The 16,388-nt window shown below is 44.1% G+C and overlaps 1 protein-coding gene across 7 annotated transcripts in view; it reads left to right on the top strand.

Moving 5' to 3' along the window:
* Positions 1-16,388, top strand: part of SIN3A (SIN3 transcription regulator family member A) — an 822,316-nt gene that overhangs the window by 650,971 nt on the left and 154,957 nt on the right. For all 7 annotated transcript variants that reach the window (XM_085643842.1, XM_085643840.1, XM_085643838.1 and 4 more), the window contains 2 exons: positions 7,522-7,705; positions 8,427-9,003. In XM_085643842.1, coding sequence (XP_085499968.1) covers positions 7,522-7,705; positions 8,427-9,003 — 761 coding nt within the window. The remainder of the gene's footprint in view (positions 1-7,521; positions 7,706-8,426; positions 9,004-16,388) is intronic.

Here is a 16,388-nt window from a genome sequence, read left to right as displayed (position 1 = left end):
GTGGAGATTTAAAGCCAGGCTTTCTGTCCAATTTAGCGATTACTTAACATAGTGTCACAGGGATTTGTATTTTAATTTGTTGCTAGTATTTCTCCTATGGACAGTCTTTGGTGAAACACTGGTGTGCTTGTTGGAAAAAAATAGATGGCTCTAGTCTTTCTTTTTGTCTTGCTGTGGTGTCATTTCGTTTGATTGAGGATGTCTGGTATCCCCTCCTGCCATTTGTCCAAGATAATATATGGAGGGTCATTTTACATAGGATTTGGCGCATTAAAAATGTACAGTTAAGAGAATTAAGTATCCTATAGTCTTCCACAGCCTTCCCATTTTTGAGAGTGAGGGACCTGGTTGTGGTGGATGTAAGACTTGAAAATCTGCTGCTCTTGGAGAGGTGTACTGGATTTGTATGGTGGGTGGGTGAGAATCTCCATATGTTCTTCTGTATTACATGATTAACTCTGCTAGTGAAATGCCCTTCCTTTCCCTGTCTTGTGTCCATGCTGTTTGTTACCTGGCACTAGGGCTTTATAGCTTGACCAATTTGGCCAATGTATAAATGCCCTCGACCGGGTTATAATATCCAGACCAACTAAGCCTAGAACCTGGCAGTCATTTGAAGGCACATAAAGAATGGGGATAGTCATGGCCCCTTCATATACCTCCGACAAAGAATTGTTGTCCAGAGATTTACATTTTGTATTTCTATTTTTAGATCATAAGAGAAGTACTTTAACTTGGGTAGACATGGCTAATCAGGGTCGAATTGTTTGGGACAACATTTTTTAAAATGGCAGATGTTTTGCAGTGATATATTTAAGGAACACTGAGACCTATATACTTCATTTTGGTGTCAAAACATAGGTTTTGGGGATCAAGTAGTCTTATAGAGACAGAACATAACTCCTCAGAGCAACCCTTCTGCCATTTTCCAAACTGGCAGCTCTATAATGATGTATTTTAGCCATCAGATCTGTAATTTATTTTAATATTGTTTTTGCGTAAGGTTTTCTGTACATTCAAATTAGTCAATATGAGCAAAGCAGGTGGTAGCAGAGGATCTTTACTTCCTGACAGAGTGTTGCTAACAGCAAAATCTGAGGACTCCTTCCACAAAGAAAAATGTGTCCTGCCAAACTAATCCAAAAGAAAAGCTAACATCAACTGCGACTGGACAGAAGAGAGTTTGAGATGCTGCAGAAATACAGCAACACGAAGTTCACAAAAGATTAAAACTGATGGGTGAAGAGGATCAAATATTTTATCATTGTAACAAGTAGTATACAGTAGAAAAAAACCTGGAACAAATGTGTCAAGAAATAGCAGAAATCAGTGAATCAAAACAAGAAATCAAGTCTTCTGCCAAAGCGATGACAACCAAATCATATGCCCATCCACTTAGAAGATCGGTGGCTACCCGTCGTCCACCTCCAGCTACTGATCAACTATCTGGGGTTTCGCCAGAACAAGGGCTAAAAGGATTGATGAAAGAACAGAGTATGTGAGTCTCAAAGGGCAAACATGTTTTTATCTGCAGCTAGTTCCTTCCCAGATTCAGTTTTCATCCAAGTAGCTGATCTAAACAATGAGGTGAATGTATTTGCAGCAAATTTGTATGTCCACCTGAACTGCATGCGTGCATAAATAAAAAAAAAAATGAAAGTTCAATGAGCTTCCAGCACCAATGTAACCGCCAGCCTTTAGTTAAGTTTGCACTCTTTGAAAAAGCAAATGAAGTGTTAAAGCTATGGGTTCACACTCAGTGAGATCAGAGAAATAATGGTCCACCTTGATGAAACTGTATTGATCCATAATAATGCAATTAGGATTTTTCTGTTGAGAATGTACAATGACAATTTCTTTTTGTCAGTCTAACAAAAAGAATGAACCACTTAATGGTGTTCTCTGCTAGTTTGACTCCTGAAGTTCTTGTTGCCAAAATATAATCACAGGATGCAGTCAAATCACCAGGAGCCATTTTAAGAAACATTCTGAAAGATTTAGATTTTTGACTTAATGAACAATGTTGTGATGCCCCAGAGCTTCGCAAATCGTGATCGTTAACAAGAAGGCCTGATAATGTTGTAACATTTTTTATATTATTATTTAATATCAGCAAAGCAAAACTGTAAAAACTAAAGTTCTTGAGTTCAGTACAGAAGCCGGCAACATTGATGATGGCTTGTGAAGATATAAGCAAAGAAGTGGAAGACAATCCTATGAACCAATAGGCTTATGCTGTGCAAATGTATTGGCTTTTCCAAATCATGCTTTATGAATTACGAGACGGCAAAGAAAAACGCTGCTACACATGATGACTACCCACAATCCATGACCAGTGCAAATATGATTGGTGTATCATAAAGTTATAATGACTTAGTACAGAGCAGGAGCTTGTTAGCAGCTCATGTTGTAAAATCTTGTAAATCCGACAGCACACCACTTCCAAGTCACTTTACCAGGAAAGGATTTACAATTGCTGCTCTTGACAATTTTGATTTTGAGGATAGCTCTTCTTTGTCTGGAGAATCCAGCACATATGATACTGCCATGATGCTTTCTCCAAGGCTGTACCAATAAAGTAGCAATCTGTGGTAGGCATAAACAAACAAAGCTGCAAACTTTTAACCCAACTGCCTTGCTCATGTGTGCAAAACTACTACAAGCCATCAACACGTCCCAGTAAGTTTCAAAGTGGGTGCGGACAAGGATCTTCTTCTACTTGATGCTACGGTCTGCAAAGCTGATTTAACTGAATTTATCTATTCACTTATTCAGTGCGGACTGAATGATAAAGGAAAGCCAGTTCCTCCATGGACTGGAATTTGTGCTGTGATCTCCCAGAAAACTGTTCCACTGTAGAAGGTTGGGGTTTTACCAGTAATACCATCTCAAGTCACTAACTATGCAACTGTATACACAGCTCTAAATTACGTTTCAAACTGTGCGTGCTTAGCTTGAAGACTAGCCTATCCTGCCAATTTTCTGCGATTAAGGTGTTTTCTGTATTGTAAGTGACTTTTTTAATGAGCAATCCAGTAGAATTTGATGATCTTTATCCAATGATCGATGTTTTCCACATGAGAAAAGTTGTGTTGCGGTGTGCAGGAAGTTATCTCAGTGGATGTGGCATAGACGATGCACTTATTGAGGCTGAAATCTTTGGAAGCAATGCTGTCCGGTCTGTATTGAGTGAAACTCATGTTCTTCCTAACAAGGTATGCTCATTATATCTGAGGCTACAGAAACATTGTGTTGGAATGGTTTTTGGAACAAGAATGACTAATAAGGTTTTGCATATCTTATCTCAGAAGTGAACAAGGCACAGGGTGCACCACATTCAAAAGACATAATGCAAAGCCAGGCAATGTTCAATACACTCAGTTCAAAATCTGAAAACCAAGTATGTAGCGTTTGAAAAATTAGAACTTTGCAATTACTGGGGAATTGTTTTACGCATGATAGCTCTAGTGAAAAAAGTGTTACACATGATAGCTCTAGTGAAAAATGTGCTACATGCTGATCAGGAAGGTGACTGGGAGCTGCGCATGAAGATTGTGGAGTCACTGATTACCTTGTTTCTCAAATTCGATTCCATAAACTACTTGAGATTTGGGTCCTGGTATTTGGAAAGAGTGAAGAAGCTAGAGGTTGAAAATTATACCTCTACAGAAAATTTATCCAGGGACATTTTGTGGTGAGAGATAGAGGGAACGTTTAATGCTGTCGCTCCAGATATGAAACTGGAACAGACCATCCAGAGTTCACGGAAAAGCTCCAAGGGAACTGTTGGTCAGACACGTAAAAGTGATATTTTGCTCAATTGCAGTTAGTTTACTATGAAGTCTTTTCTATTTGCAATGTTTTCAGAGAGATGACAAATTCAAAATTAATGGACCATCATGAAACTGTTCCTTACCACGTACTTGTGGGAAAGAGAGGGGAATGTTTTAATAAACATGTTGCCAGCCTTCATTCATTATTTCATGCAGCAGCAAGGAAGCCCCTTTGAAATGACTGACCCTGTGTGACTACACAACTTAGTGACCAAACGATATGCAGATAACTTTATGAAGACACATCTACTAGATGTCCTGGAACATGGATCAAACTATACACAGAACTGAAGCAGGAGAGATTGGTATTGAAAGAAAAAAATCTGTTTGACATAATCACTAAAGCTAAACTTCCACGCTTTAATTGCCATAATACCAGCTTCTTCCAACCAAGCACTGCAAAACAGGTCACAAGAAAATGCTTTCGCAAGCACATAGAGAGATGGATGTAGCAAAAGAAAGGGGTGAATTTATCAAGGACATTCTGTTGCTTGATCGTCTTCCTACAAATCCATTATTTGATAATTCAGACAAACCAGTAAAGCACAAACTTGTACAAGAGATCGAAAGAAAACTTTCACCTGAAGATTTTCAATTCAAAAAGGTGTTCTCATTGAAAACTGCTGCTGTTGTAGACTGTCACAACTGCAAATGGTCAAGATTCCATCCATGTAAAACGTGGAAGAGGGCGTTTAGACTGTTCTACAGATATCAAAGTTAGTAGACACCTTGCATAAATCTGCATATTGTCTTTGACAGTTATCGTGAACCAGCTGTCAAAGAATGTGAGAAAATCAGACAAATGTCTACAAGTTGAACACTTGACCTTGCATGTATCGTATATTCTACACCTGTACCTGTACAACTTAATAAATTCTGGTCAACACCACCGAACAAGATGAACTTGGAGATGTTAACTCGCCAAAACATTGCTAATCCTTCAGTAAACACTGAATTTCCAGTTATTGCACTTGTCAATGAGGAGTTGGCGCCTGCAGCGATATATTCAAAAGGTACGGGCCATATTGTTCAAGAACTTAACAGCAAATTGGAACAAGCTGACCTTTGTTTTGTGCCACATGCTGAGTAGGCTGATCGAAATGGTTCCAATTGAGTCATTGTACTGTCAAATGACACAGATGTTAATATTGTGCTACTTAGATTTGTTGCAATGTTCATAAGTCAAGGGTTGTCAGAGTTATGGATACCTTATGGAACAGGCAAGAAAAGACACTTAATCCCGCTTCATATTCTATACTAAAAACTTGACCCAGATATGCCCAGTGTTCTTGTAAAGGTACATATTCTTAAAGTTTGACACTGAGCAAAATTGGAACAAAGCTTGGAGCTTTAACTGCTGAGCCTGTGAAGTTTCTGAAAGGATTTGCTGAGACAGAAGAAGAATGTGACTTTGAAGACGTTGAAAAATACCTTGTGCTTGTGTGGAAATCGAATTCGGACTGTCACTCATTTTACTATCTTCGGTATAATGAGTTCAAGAGATTACTTCCGCTAAGGGACCTTCCACCAACGTCCTATTCTGTGGGTGGACACATTAAAAGAGCGTTCTACTTGTTCGGAAGATGAGTAAATGTTTTGGATCATGCCTAAGTAGAGAGAGATCCGTGTGAATTTGGTTGATAAGCTATTGATGGGGTGCTAAAACCTATGAAATTTGAAAAGCCTCTAACACAGAACTTACATCTATTTGCAAAACCTGTGCTACAAAAAAATGTCCCTGTCGATATGCTCTTCTCAAAAGTTCAAGATTCTGCTAATGTACCATGAGCGATTGTCAAAACCAATAAAGAGAACTCTGAAAATGTGTCTAAAACAGGAGGGATAAACATATATATTTTTTCTATATTTAGATCTTAAACACTGGTGTATACATAAAAGGATTAAAAACCATTATTATTTGTTTCATTAGTAGATGTGTCTTCTTCCTTTATTATAGACGCCATTTTGGAAAATGGCTGAAGGGTTGCTCTGGGGAGTTATTTTCTAGCGCTATAAAAACGACTTCACCCCCAAAACCTGTTTTGACACCAAAGTGAAGTATATAGGTCTCATGGTTCCTGAAATATTAAAAACCTCACTACAACAGATCTGCCATTTTTTAAAATGTCGTCCAGAAAAACTTGGCCTGGATCAGCAATGTTCTACCCAAGGTAAATTATTTCTCTAGTGATCCAATAGCAAATATAAATCTCTGGACAAAAATTTCTTTTTACGGAGGTATGACAGGACGTCTGGATTAGGATGCAGTTCCAAGCTGATTTTGAATTGCTGTTTGCTTGACTCTGACTTTTTATGTGTTTTCTACAAAGAGGTATCCTTGCTAAAAAGCCACATCTCTACACCCCCCACCTCTCAACACCGTCACAAGAAGACAGTTATTTGTACTTCAGGTGGACTCTGCATGTCCCTGTTGGAATGATAAAAGACAGTAGTGGGTAACTGTCAGCACACAGTTAACTAATAGCCTAGGATTAAGACAAGTAGTCATCTGTTGATGGCTTGTCTGGTTGACCCCCTTCTAACAGAGCTAAGCTCGGCTGATGAACGGTACAGTAAAAAACGGATCTCCTCCGAATTATTAAATTCACTTGAGATAAATCAAAGAACAGGCTAGTATAAATGTTCAGGACTGACACAGCATGGCTGACCTTTCCAGAGAATATTCCTCCAAGCCTAAAAGGGCATGTTCCTCAAGTCAGGATTGTGGTGTATTGGCACTCTAGTGTTCAAACAGCAGAGATTGGTAAGTAATGACCGCAGTATAGAAACAGAAATGGACACAAAAATTACCATGAGTTAAGTCGTTCATTACTTAAATTTGATTTATTGTGCAGGATAGTATTGAGGTTGTATGCTGATTGAGCTTCTAGTCAGCATTAATGAACTTTGATATTGAGTCTGGGAGGGTTTAATGGAAGATAAGATGCAGTAAAACTGAAACAAATAACGTAGAATGATTGTTGTAAGTAAGTGCATTGTTAACAGCACCTTTGGGGGAGGGAAAGTAGAGTTTTTGGTAGGTATACCATGATTGTGAAGGTGTGGTAATGTAACATTTTATCAGCCAAAACATGGTGTAAGTTGAATGGCAGTGTGGAGATTTGATACTGACATGCTTCTGAGTAGATTGGATTAATTATGAGTACTTGAACTACTTGTAATATTGTTTAAAATAATTAATTTCAAAATTTGTTGCAAACAACTTTGTTTAAACCGATCTCGAAATACACTTACTTTACTTAAAATAATTTCAGCATTTGGTGCTGGCAGATTGTGGAATTTAGCACTTTAGAAAAATCTTGCTCCCAAGTTTTTTTTTCTTCAGTATAAAGCTCTGGACAAACCATAGTGACACAAGCTGAGGCAGTCAACTGCTGTAAAAGGCTGTATTAACAGCAAATAACTAACTACCACAAAACAAACATTTGCTGGCAGCTTGCTGCGTTTTGGTGTTTGTTTCTACTTTGTTTAATGTTGTTTTCTTAAGTATTTCAGGAGTTTTTGTATTCATTCCCTAAAGCCATCTACTCTCGTGAGGCACAGGATGTTAAGTTTTCTTGTATTTTTCCATTTTCTTGTTTTGCTTACTTTCACTTTTGCTGACAGTAGACCCATGTACAATTATAGGGTCTTTATCAGTGTTAAGATTTTCTCATTTGTGCTGCAGGTTAAAGATGAAAGAGGAGGAGTGGCGGGAAGCCCAACGGGGTTTCAACAAAATCTGGCGTGAACAAAATGAGAAATACTACTTAAAATCCCTAGATCACCAGGGTATCAACTACAAACAAAATGACACCAAGACATTGCGTTCCAAGAGCTTACTCAATGAGATTGAAAGTATCTACGACGAGGTGAGTGCGACTACAGAAAAAAATGGTATATTCCAACATTGATAGTGAGTGCATTCTACAATACTCAACCATATGACTATGAATTGTTTAAGTTATTTTAACTGTCCTACAAAGATATGTCAAGGTGTCCTGTATTTTCCCATCATGCAGCCAGCTCATATTCTTGCTCAACTATTGCATGTATTTTAGTCTCATTCCAGTTTCTCAAGTGCTAGTGTCCACAGCCTAATTGACAAACGTAGATTGAGCACTCTAAATTTCCTCCTGCGTTTTGAGGTAAACCTTTGTGAGGAACAGATTTGAAACCAGAATGGCGAGCTTTGCTAGTTCGGCATTTTCTGCCTTACATTGTCTTCAAAAAGAATCCTCTCATAACTTTCGTTCAAGAAACCTTATACGTCACACAATTTGAATTTGAGGGTGCTTACAAAAATTAGTTCATTAATAGACTTGCAAATCATGTAAATGTGATCTTCATCACAGCCATATTAGCGTCCCAAATGATATGTATTATTAAAGACATCTGTGTCGCCTCAGAGACCAGCATGATAAAGATAGTTCTCTGTTTTTTCCTGTTCAGCCATTATTGCCTTGCTTGGGAATTTCGGAAGGAAAGGTCTGTGCCACCTGCTGAGCCATGAGTTGAAAGGACAAGAGATGAAAACTGATCTGATTGCTGCTGGAAGCATGAAAGAACTAATTTTCTCTTTTCCTATTTCAGAGGCAAGAACAGGCATCGGAGGATAACTCTGGGGCACCGGTCGGCCCACAACTTTCATTGGTATACGAGGACAAGCACATCTTGGAGGATGCAGCATCACTCATCATCCACCATGTCAAACGGCAGACTGGTATCCAGAAGGAGGACAAGTACAAAATCAAACAGATCATGTACCATTTCATCCCTGATCTGCTTTTTGCACAGCGAGGTGAACTCTCAGATGTAGAAGAGGAGGAGGAAGAGGAAGAAATGGATGTGGATGAAAGCACAGGGGCTGTGAAAAAGCACAACGGAGTGGGGGGTAGCCCTCCCAAAGCCAAACTGCTCTTCAGCAACACTGCTGCCCAGAAACTGCGAGGCATGGATGAGGTGTACAACCTTTTTTACGTGAACAGCAACTGGTACATCTTCCTCCGGCTGCACCAGATCTTGTGCTCACGGCTGTTGCGCATTTATAACCAAGCAGAGAGACAGATTGAAGAAGAAAATCGCGAGCGCGAATGGGAGCGAGATGTGCTTGGCATCAAGAGGGACAAGAGCGAGACCCCAGCCATTCAATTAAGACTCAAGGAACCTAGTGAGTGACAGCCTCATTCTTATTTGTTAATTTCTAGTACCCCAACACTGCAAGTGGCAGCAGTAAAATTTAGGCAAGGGGTTGCAACCTTGGAGCCCTCACCATTTTCATTCTTTTCTCCTAAATGCTAATCCCATGGCGCTTTGATGGGGTGGAGGTGGGAAGGTCAGAATTTTGTCTGGGTGCAACTCCCCTCAGATTTAAGGCATGGTTTTCAATGTTGTATGATTTGTGGCAAGTAAGAGAATTTTTATTGAGAATACTAATGAAAGGAACTGATAGATCAGTGTCCCAACTCAATTTGCTACGGGTAGGCGTGACATCCTGAAAGAGAGGCCTTCCCAGTTTCCACAGTAAATTAAGATCCAGCATGTAGCACATCTAGTGCTCAATAAGACAAAGATTCTTGAAAGTATAAAGGAAATATCACATTATTTGTAATGTTTATATTCATGTTTTGTCTTCGCTTGGTAGGACTGCTCACTTCACGGTTCTAGCAATTGTGCTATGACACATTGTTGCTCAGTACTCTGTTTGCAGGATGTTTACTTACACAGTCTTATTGGAAGGTTGACAAAGATGCTGCAGTTTGGTCAGGTTATGCATTATGCACAGAACTGGTTCCTAACCCAGTCTGTGCTGAAGCATGCAGCCTGATTTAGCTTGAGGTATTTTAGGGCTGGGTTATGTTATGCATGTTGATGTAATGATCATCCCTCTGGTTTCACCTTACTCGTTGCAGTGCTTTCAGCAGTTGCTGGGTTTGTAGAGGAGAGGCCCAACATCCAAGGACTATTGAAGGTAGTGTTAGGAGAGTATCCTGACCATTGTATTTGGGGTCTGCAGGGCAGTGGGGAGGCATGGTCTTGCAAATCTCCACTACTGTTCTGCTGCTCTGAACTTTTGCCGGATAATGCACTGCAAATATCAGGTTTTCTGTGACAAGCCATCCAGGCCTACATACAGTCTTCTTCAGAAGTTAATAGCCACTGCAGATTCCTCACCTTTAGAATATCCACAGGCATCAGACTGAATCTGTAGGATTTTAACAGCATTTCTGCTATGGTCCAGTAGTTAGTGCCATGTGGCTCTTCGCTGACTTAGTTCCCGACTTGAAGTGATGATGGAGCCACAGATAAGCACCACTTCTGCATGGTTATATCAGGTTCGAGGCATGTGGGCTGCTGAATTCATATCTGTGCATAGATCGCCGCCTAGTGTTGGATCCGGATGTTTGCACGTTGTTGTCCTGGAAGAGTCTTCGAAGTATCCTGAGATAGGTGACTCCTCCCCTGGACCACAGTGCGCATGGGCATCCTCTCCATCCTCAGATTGTTTTTTTCCGCCATTGGGTTCGGATGTGCTCATCTTAGCTCAAGTTAGGAAAATTTAGTTTAAGGCCAAAAGGCCTTTAGCTTTCGTCGGTACTGTTCCCGCTCGGTGTCGACAGCTTTCTTACTTAGTTTAGAAACTTCTTCCAGTTTTCGGATTCGTTTCATCCGATCATCGACATCACATCGACGATGGAATCGAGGACCCCATTCAAGCGGTGTCCTTTATGCCACGCCAAATATCCACACATCGACGTCCACCCGGTGTGCAACAAATGCCTCTCACCGGATCATGACGAATCGACATGTATGGCCTGTGCCCGATTCCGATCCAAGAAGACTCTCCGGAATCGACGGGCAGCGAGATTGGAAGCGCAGCAATCGGCACCGGCCCCGGCAAACATCTTCAGCACCGAGGACGAAGATGTTGAAAGCGTGGAAGAAATACATTCCAGCCCCGCTTCCGAACACGATTCCCAATCGGAAGACGCCAATGAAGAGCTTTTCCACAGGGAAGAAGCCGACGACGAGGTAGGGGACTACGATGAGGCCTTTGGGGGCGAAGGAGATAGCTCTGGTGAAGAGCAGGGCCTACCCGTCGAAACAGAGGCTATCAAAGTGCGTCATTCTACGGCTCCGGTCGAGGGATCGCCTCCGGGCCTTACCCAAGATCAATTCACAAGTTCTTCGGCCCCGCCTTTAGGCCCGGCCTCGAACATCCAGCAAGAGCCATTAATGCCGAAAAAGACTGGTTTCCCTTCATCGAAACCAAAACCAATCGTCGCACCGGTTCCACAGAAACCAAAAGTGAAACTAGCAGTGGTCGGCTCGAAGCCCTCGAAGACCTTCAACGCCAGCACAAACCGTCTGCTCCGAACGCGCTAAAAGGGATTTCGGCGCCGAACTCGCTGCTGCGGACATCGGTACCGACCCGAAAAGGAAGGCCATCGGTACCACAAAAGCGCCTCGGCCCCCGGCGCCGAAGCCATCGGACCCGACCACCAAAGTTAAGATGGCAGCTCCATCGGAGTCCACTTCGAAGGCAGCGACACGGGTCAAGTCATCGACTCCGTCGACCGCTACTACCTCTCCTCGAATCGATGACCCGGTGGCTCCGAAGCAGTCCACGCCTACCTCTACAGAACCACTCGGCACCAAAGAACCTTCGGCGTTCTCGGTGCGACAAGTTGCGGCGTCATTGCAACGCATTAGAGAACGGGCAGCCCTCCAGTCCACGTCGGGCCCCGACCCGAAAAAGGCTCCGAAGGCACCCTCGGCACCAACCAACATCACTTTTGGTTTGCCGCCGTCCACGGCGCCGAAGATGTTCGACATCCGAACACGTGTCCGCCAGACAAGGTCCCCATCTACTGGACACTCTCCTACTGAGCCTTCACTGTCCCAATTCATCAACGCCGACACCGGCAGACTCCTGCTCCGAAAACGGAAGGTCACACCAGAGCAGGCCTTGGACTCTTACAGAATCCCTCTAAAGCAGAAACTGCCAGCAGAGTCGGAACCGGTTCTATATGAACGCCTGCATACCTCCTATCCGGATCCCCAGTCCTTTTCTCCGACGCCCTCCGACACGGACGCAATGGAGGATTACATGGGTGATGATACCACCTACCCTAGGGATATAGATCCTGAGGAGCAGCAGGACCCAGATCAAGCTTGGGATGACCCTGCAGACCCGGGTGCCGCAACAGATACCCAGGACACGCAGCTTTACGGCGCAAAAACATCTCCCACAGAGGACACCGCTGCCTTCAATGCCCTCATAGAACGTGCTGCAGCCAATCATGGAGTGCAACTCCACTCTGACACTGTTGAGGACGACTTCTTGGTGGACACTTTCGCCTCCTCTGAGAGGACTGTCAAGACTCTGCCCATGTTGAAAGGTGTTCTCAAGCCAGCAAAGGACATTTTCAAGGAAACGACCAGGGCACGGGTGCTGAACCCCAGGCTTGAACAAAAAATACAAACCTGCGCCCGGGGACCCTATGTACATTAGGGGTCAGTTACCTCTGGACTCCATGGTGGTTGCTAACGCTCGCAAACGAGCGCACTCGCAAACAACTGGTGATGCTCCTCCCCCAGACAAGGAGTCCAAAGTGCTGGAGACCTCAGGCAAGAGGATTGCAGCTCAAGCAGCAAACATCTGGCGCATTGCCAATACACAGGCCCTCCTGGCTCGCTGCGATCGTTCACACTACGACACGCTAGAGTCACTACTCCAACATCTGCCAGACGAATACAAAGAGGCAGCCAAGCTCCTCATCAGAGAGGGACAACTTCTTACAAACGCATCCATTAAGTGCGCACTAGATGCTGCCGACTCAGCCGCAAGGGCGATAAACACCAGCGTCATGTTACGCCGACACGCTTGGTTAGGAATCTCCGGATTCAAACCTGAGATTCAAAACAACATCCTAAATCAGCCTGTCAACCCCGACTACTTATTCGGACCAGAAGTTGACACCACCTTAGAGAAGATAAAAAAAGACACTGACACTGCAAAGTCAATGGGGGCTCTGCAAACGCAGACATTTCGTAGTGGCTCCTTTCGTCGCCCCGGGAATAGGGGAGCAGCTAGAGGACAGGGGTCACAGCAGCCATACAATAAAGGGATCACACAGAGTACCTACGATAAAAACAACAGAGGTGGATATCGTGGCTCCAGCACCAAGGGCAGAGGACGCGGTTACGGCAACACCAGGTCCTCACCCAAGAACAAACAGTGACGCCCTCTCCCTTCCCCCCCGACCACATAACACCTGTCGGGGGGAGACTCCAGCGGTTCCTGTCCACGTGGAAAGCCATCACCACAGACAGGTGGGTCAGGGATATTATCCAGTACGGTTACTGTCTCGAATTAACCTCCACTCCACCCACGATACCGCCAAAGCACCGTCCTATGTCCGCAGAGCACTTAGCATTATTGCAGCAAAAAGGTGCAATAGAGGTCGTGCCAGTCAACCAGCAGGGTACAGGGGTGTACTCCCTGTACTTCCTAATCCCAAAAAAGGACGGGTCGCTCAGACCTATACTAGACCTCAGACCTATACTAGACCTCAGACCACTCAACCATTACATTCTGTTAGAGCATTTTCATATGCTCACCCTACAGCAAGTTCTCCCGCTGCTCAGCCAGGGAGACTTCCTAGCCACACTAGACCTCAAAGATGCGTACTTCCACATACCCATCCACCCATCACACAGGAAATATCTCAGGTTCACTATTCAGGGACAGCACTATCAGTTCAAAGTCCTCCCCTTCGGCGTGACAACAGCACCCAGGGTTTTTACCAAGTGCCTAGCTACAGTGGCTGCACATCTACGGAGACGACACATTCACGTCTACCCTTACCTGGACGACTGGCTTGTTCAGGCAAAGTCAGCCCAGCAATGTGCCAGCCACGTGTCCCTCACCATTCACCTTCTTCACAGTCTGGGATTCTCACTAAATTACCCAAAATCACATCTACAACCCGCACACGTACAACAGTACCTGGGCGCGACCATAAACACTCTGGCAGCCAAAGCTCAGCCAAATTTAGTGAGGATCAACAGCATACAACTGCTGATATCAAAGTTCAAACCACAACACTCCCTTCCTGCGAGAGTGTTCATGCAGTTGATAGGCATGATGGCCTCCTGCATTTTCATAGTCCCGCACACAAGACTACATATGCGCCCGCTTCAGGAGTGCTTAGCACGTCAATGGAATCAGGCTCACGGACAATTAAAAGACCTAGTGTTGGTGAGCGGTCGGGCATACAACTCTCTGCATTGGTGGAATCCACAAAACCTTTGCAAGGGCCGACCGTTCCAAGAGCCTGTTCCACAAATAATACTGACGGCGGACGCGTCTCTCCAGGGATGGGGAGCTCATGTACTCAATTACACAGTGCAGGGACTATGGACAACACAGCAAAAGAAGATGCACATCAACCTTCTGGAACTGATGGCAATCTTCCTGGCAATGAAGGCATTCAAAGTACACTTATGCAACAAAGTCGTGTTGATCCGGACGGACAACATGACTGCCATGTACTACATACAGAAGCAGGGAGGAACACACTCTCCACAGTTGTCTCATCTGGCTCAGAGCATGTGGAAGTGGGCCATTCGGAGGAACATATTCCTCATGGCGGAACACCTCCCCGGCAAGGACAACCAGATGGCGGATCTGCTCAGCAGACACAGCCACCAGATGCACAAGTGGGAGCTACACCCGTCAGTACTCCAACCGTACTTCCAACAGTGGGGTCATCCAGAGATAGACCTATTCGCCACAAACGAAAGCGCAAAATGCCAAAGCTTTGCCGCCAGGTTCCCACATCCACAGTCGCAGGGCAATGCGATATGGATGAACTGGTCCGGCAGATTTGCGTACGCTTTTCCCCCAGCGCCATTAATACCGCTGGTGGCACGCAAACTGCGACAGCACTCACTGACACTCATCCTAGTTTCTCCCACATGGGCGCGCCAGCCATGGTACACCACCTTTCTAGAACTTTCCGTGGTGCCGCATCAAAGGCTGCGGATCAAACCTGCACTCTTAACGCAGAACCATGGCGAAATTCAGCACCCAGATCCGCAACAGCTGAACCTGGCAATCTGGCGCCTGAAGTCTTAGAGTTTGGCTACCTAAACCTGCCACCTCACTGTATGGAGATCATTAAGGAGGCCAGGAGACCCACTACCAGAGCTTGCTATGCAGCTAAATGGAAGAGGTTTGTCATTTATTGCAACAACAATGACATTAACCCGCTCGACGCATCCATTCAAAACATAATCTGTTACCTCTTACACCTATACCGATGCAATCTGGCATACACCTCAATACGTATCCATTTGACTGCAATAGCAGCCTATCTCCAGAACAGGCAGCACCTCTCTTTATTCAGAGTGCCTGCCATCAAAGCTTTCTTGGAGGGACTTAAACGAGTAATTCCCCCAACACACCCACCAGCACCGGTGTGGAACCTCAACTTGGTCCTCACCCGACTGATGGGTCCACCCTTCGAACCTCTCCACTCATGTGAGATTCAATTCCTCACCTGGAAAGTAGCTTTCCTAGTGGCAATCACTTCATTAAGAAGGCACTAACCATTCAAGAGCCATTCATACAGGTTCACGCAAACAGGGTCGTACTACGTACCAACCCCAAATTCATGCCTAAAGTAATTTCACAGTTCTACATGAATCAAACTATTGAACTGCCTGTTTTCTTTCAGAATCCACAAAATGTCGCTGAAAGAATGCTACATACACTAGATGTCAAAAGAGCCCTCATGTACTATATAGACAGAACTAAAGACTTTAGGAAGACAAAACAACTTTTCGTTGCCTTTTCTCCACAACACAAAGGCAACGCCATCTCCAAAGCAGGTATAGCCAGATGGATCGTTAAATGTATTCAAATTTGCTATCAAAAGGCTAAACGCACATTAACGATTCCCCCACGAGCCCACTCAACACGTAAGTTAGGGGCGTCCATGGCTTTCCTGGGAAACATTCCTTTACAGGATATATGTAGAGCAGCCACATGGTCCACTATACATACATTTACCAAACACTACTGTGTAGATGTACACTCAAAACAGCAGGCAGCTGTAGGACAGGCTGTTCTCAGAACTCTTTTTCAGACCGCTGCAGCTGGCACTGGTGGCCGCCGCTAATAGGAGGTACTGCTATGTATTCTATGCACAGATATGAATTCAGCAGCCCACATGCCTCGAACTGAATATGCTACTTACCAGTATGCATCTGTTCTTGGCATGTAGGGCTGCTGACATTCATATCGCCCACCCTCCTCCCCGGCGCCTGTAGCAGCTGCAGCTCTCAGAATTACTGTATAGCATGGTCATCACTTTCCGTATCTACTCCATCACTGCCACAATGGCGAAAAACAATCTGAGGATGGAGAGGATGCCCATGCGCACTGTGGTCCAGGGGAGGAGTCACCTATCTCAGGATACTTCGAAGACTCTTCCAGGACAACAACGTGCAAACATCCGGACCCAACACTAGGTGGCGATCTATGCA

This window comes from Triturus cristatus, chromosome 3_1 (genome assembly GCF_964204655.1).
Source record: "Triturus cristatus chromosome 3_1, aTriCri1.1, whole genome shotgun sequence".
In the NCBI taxonomy this organism is placed as follows: domain Eukaryota; kingdom Metazoa; phylum Chordata; class Amphibia; order Caudata; family Salamandridae; genus Triturus; species Triturus cristatus.
This window is presented reverse-complemented; position numbering and strand designations above follow the sequence as displayed.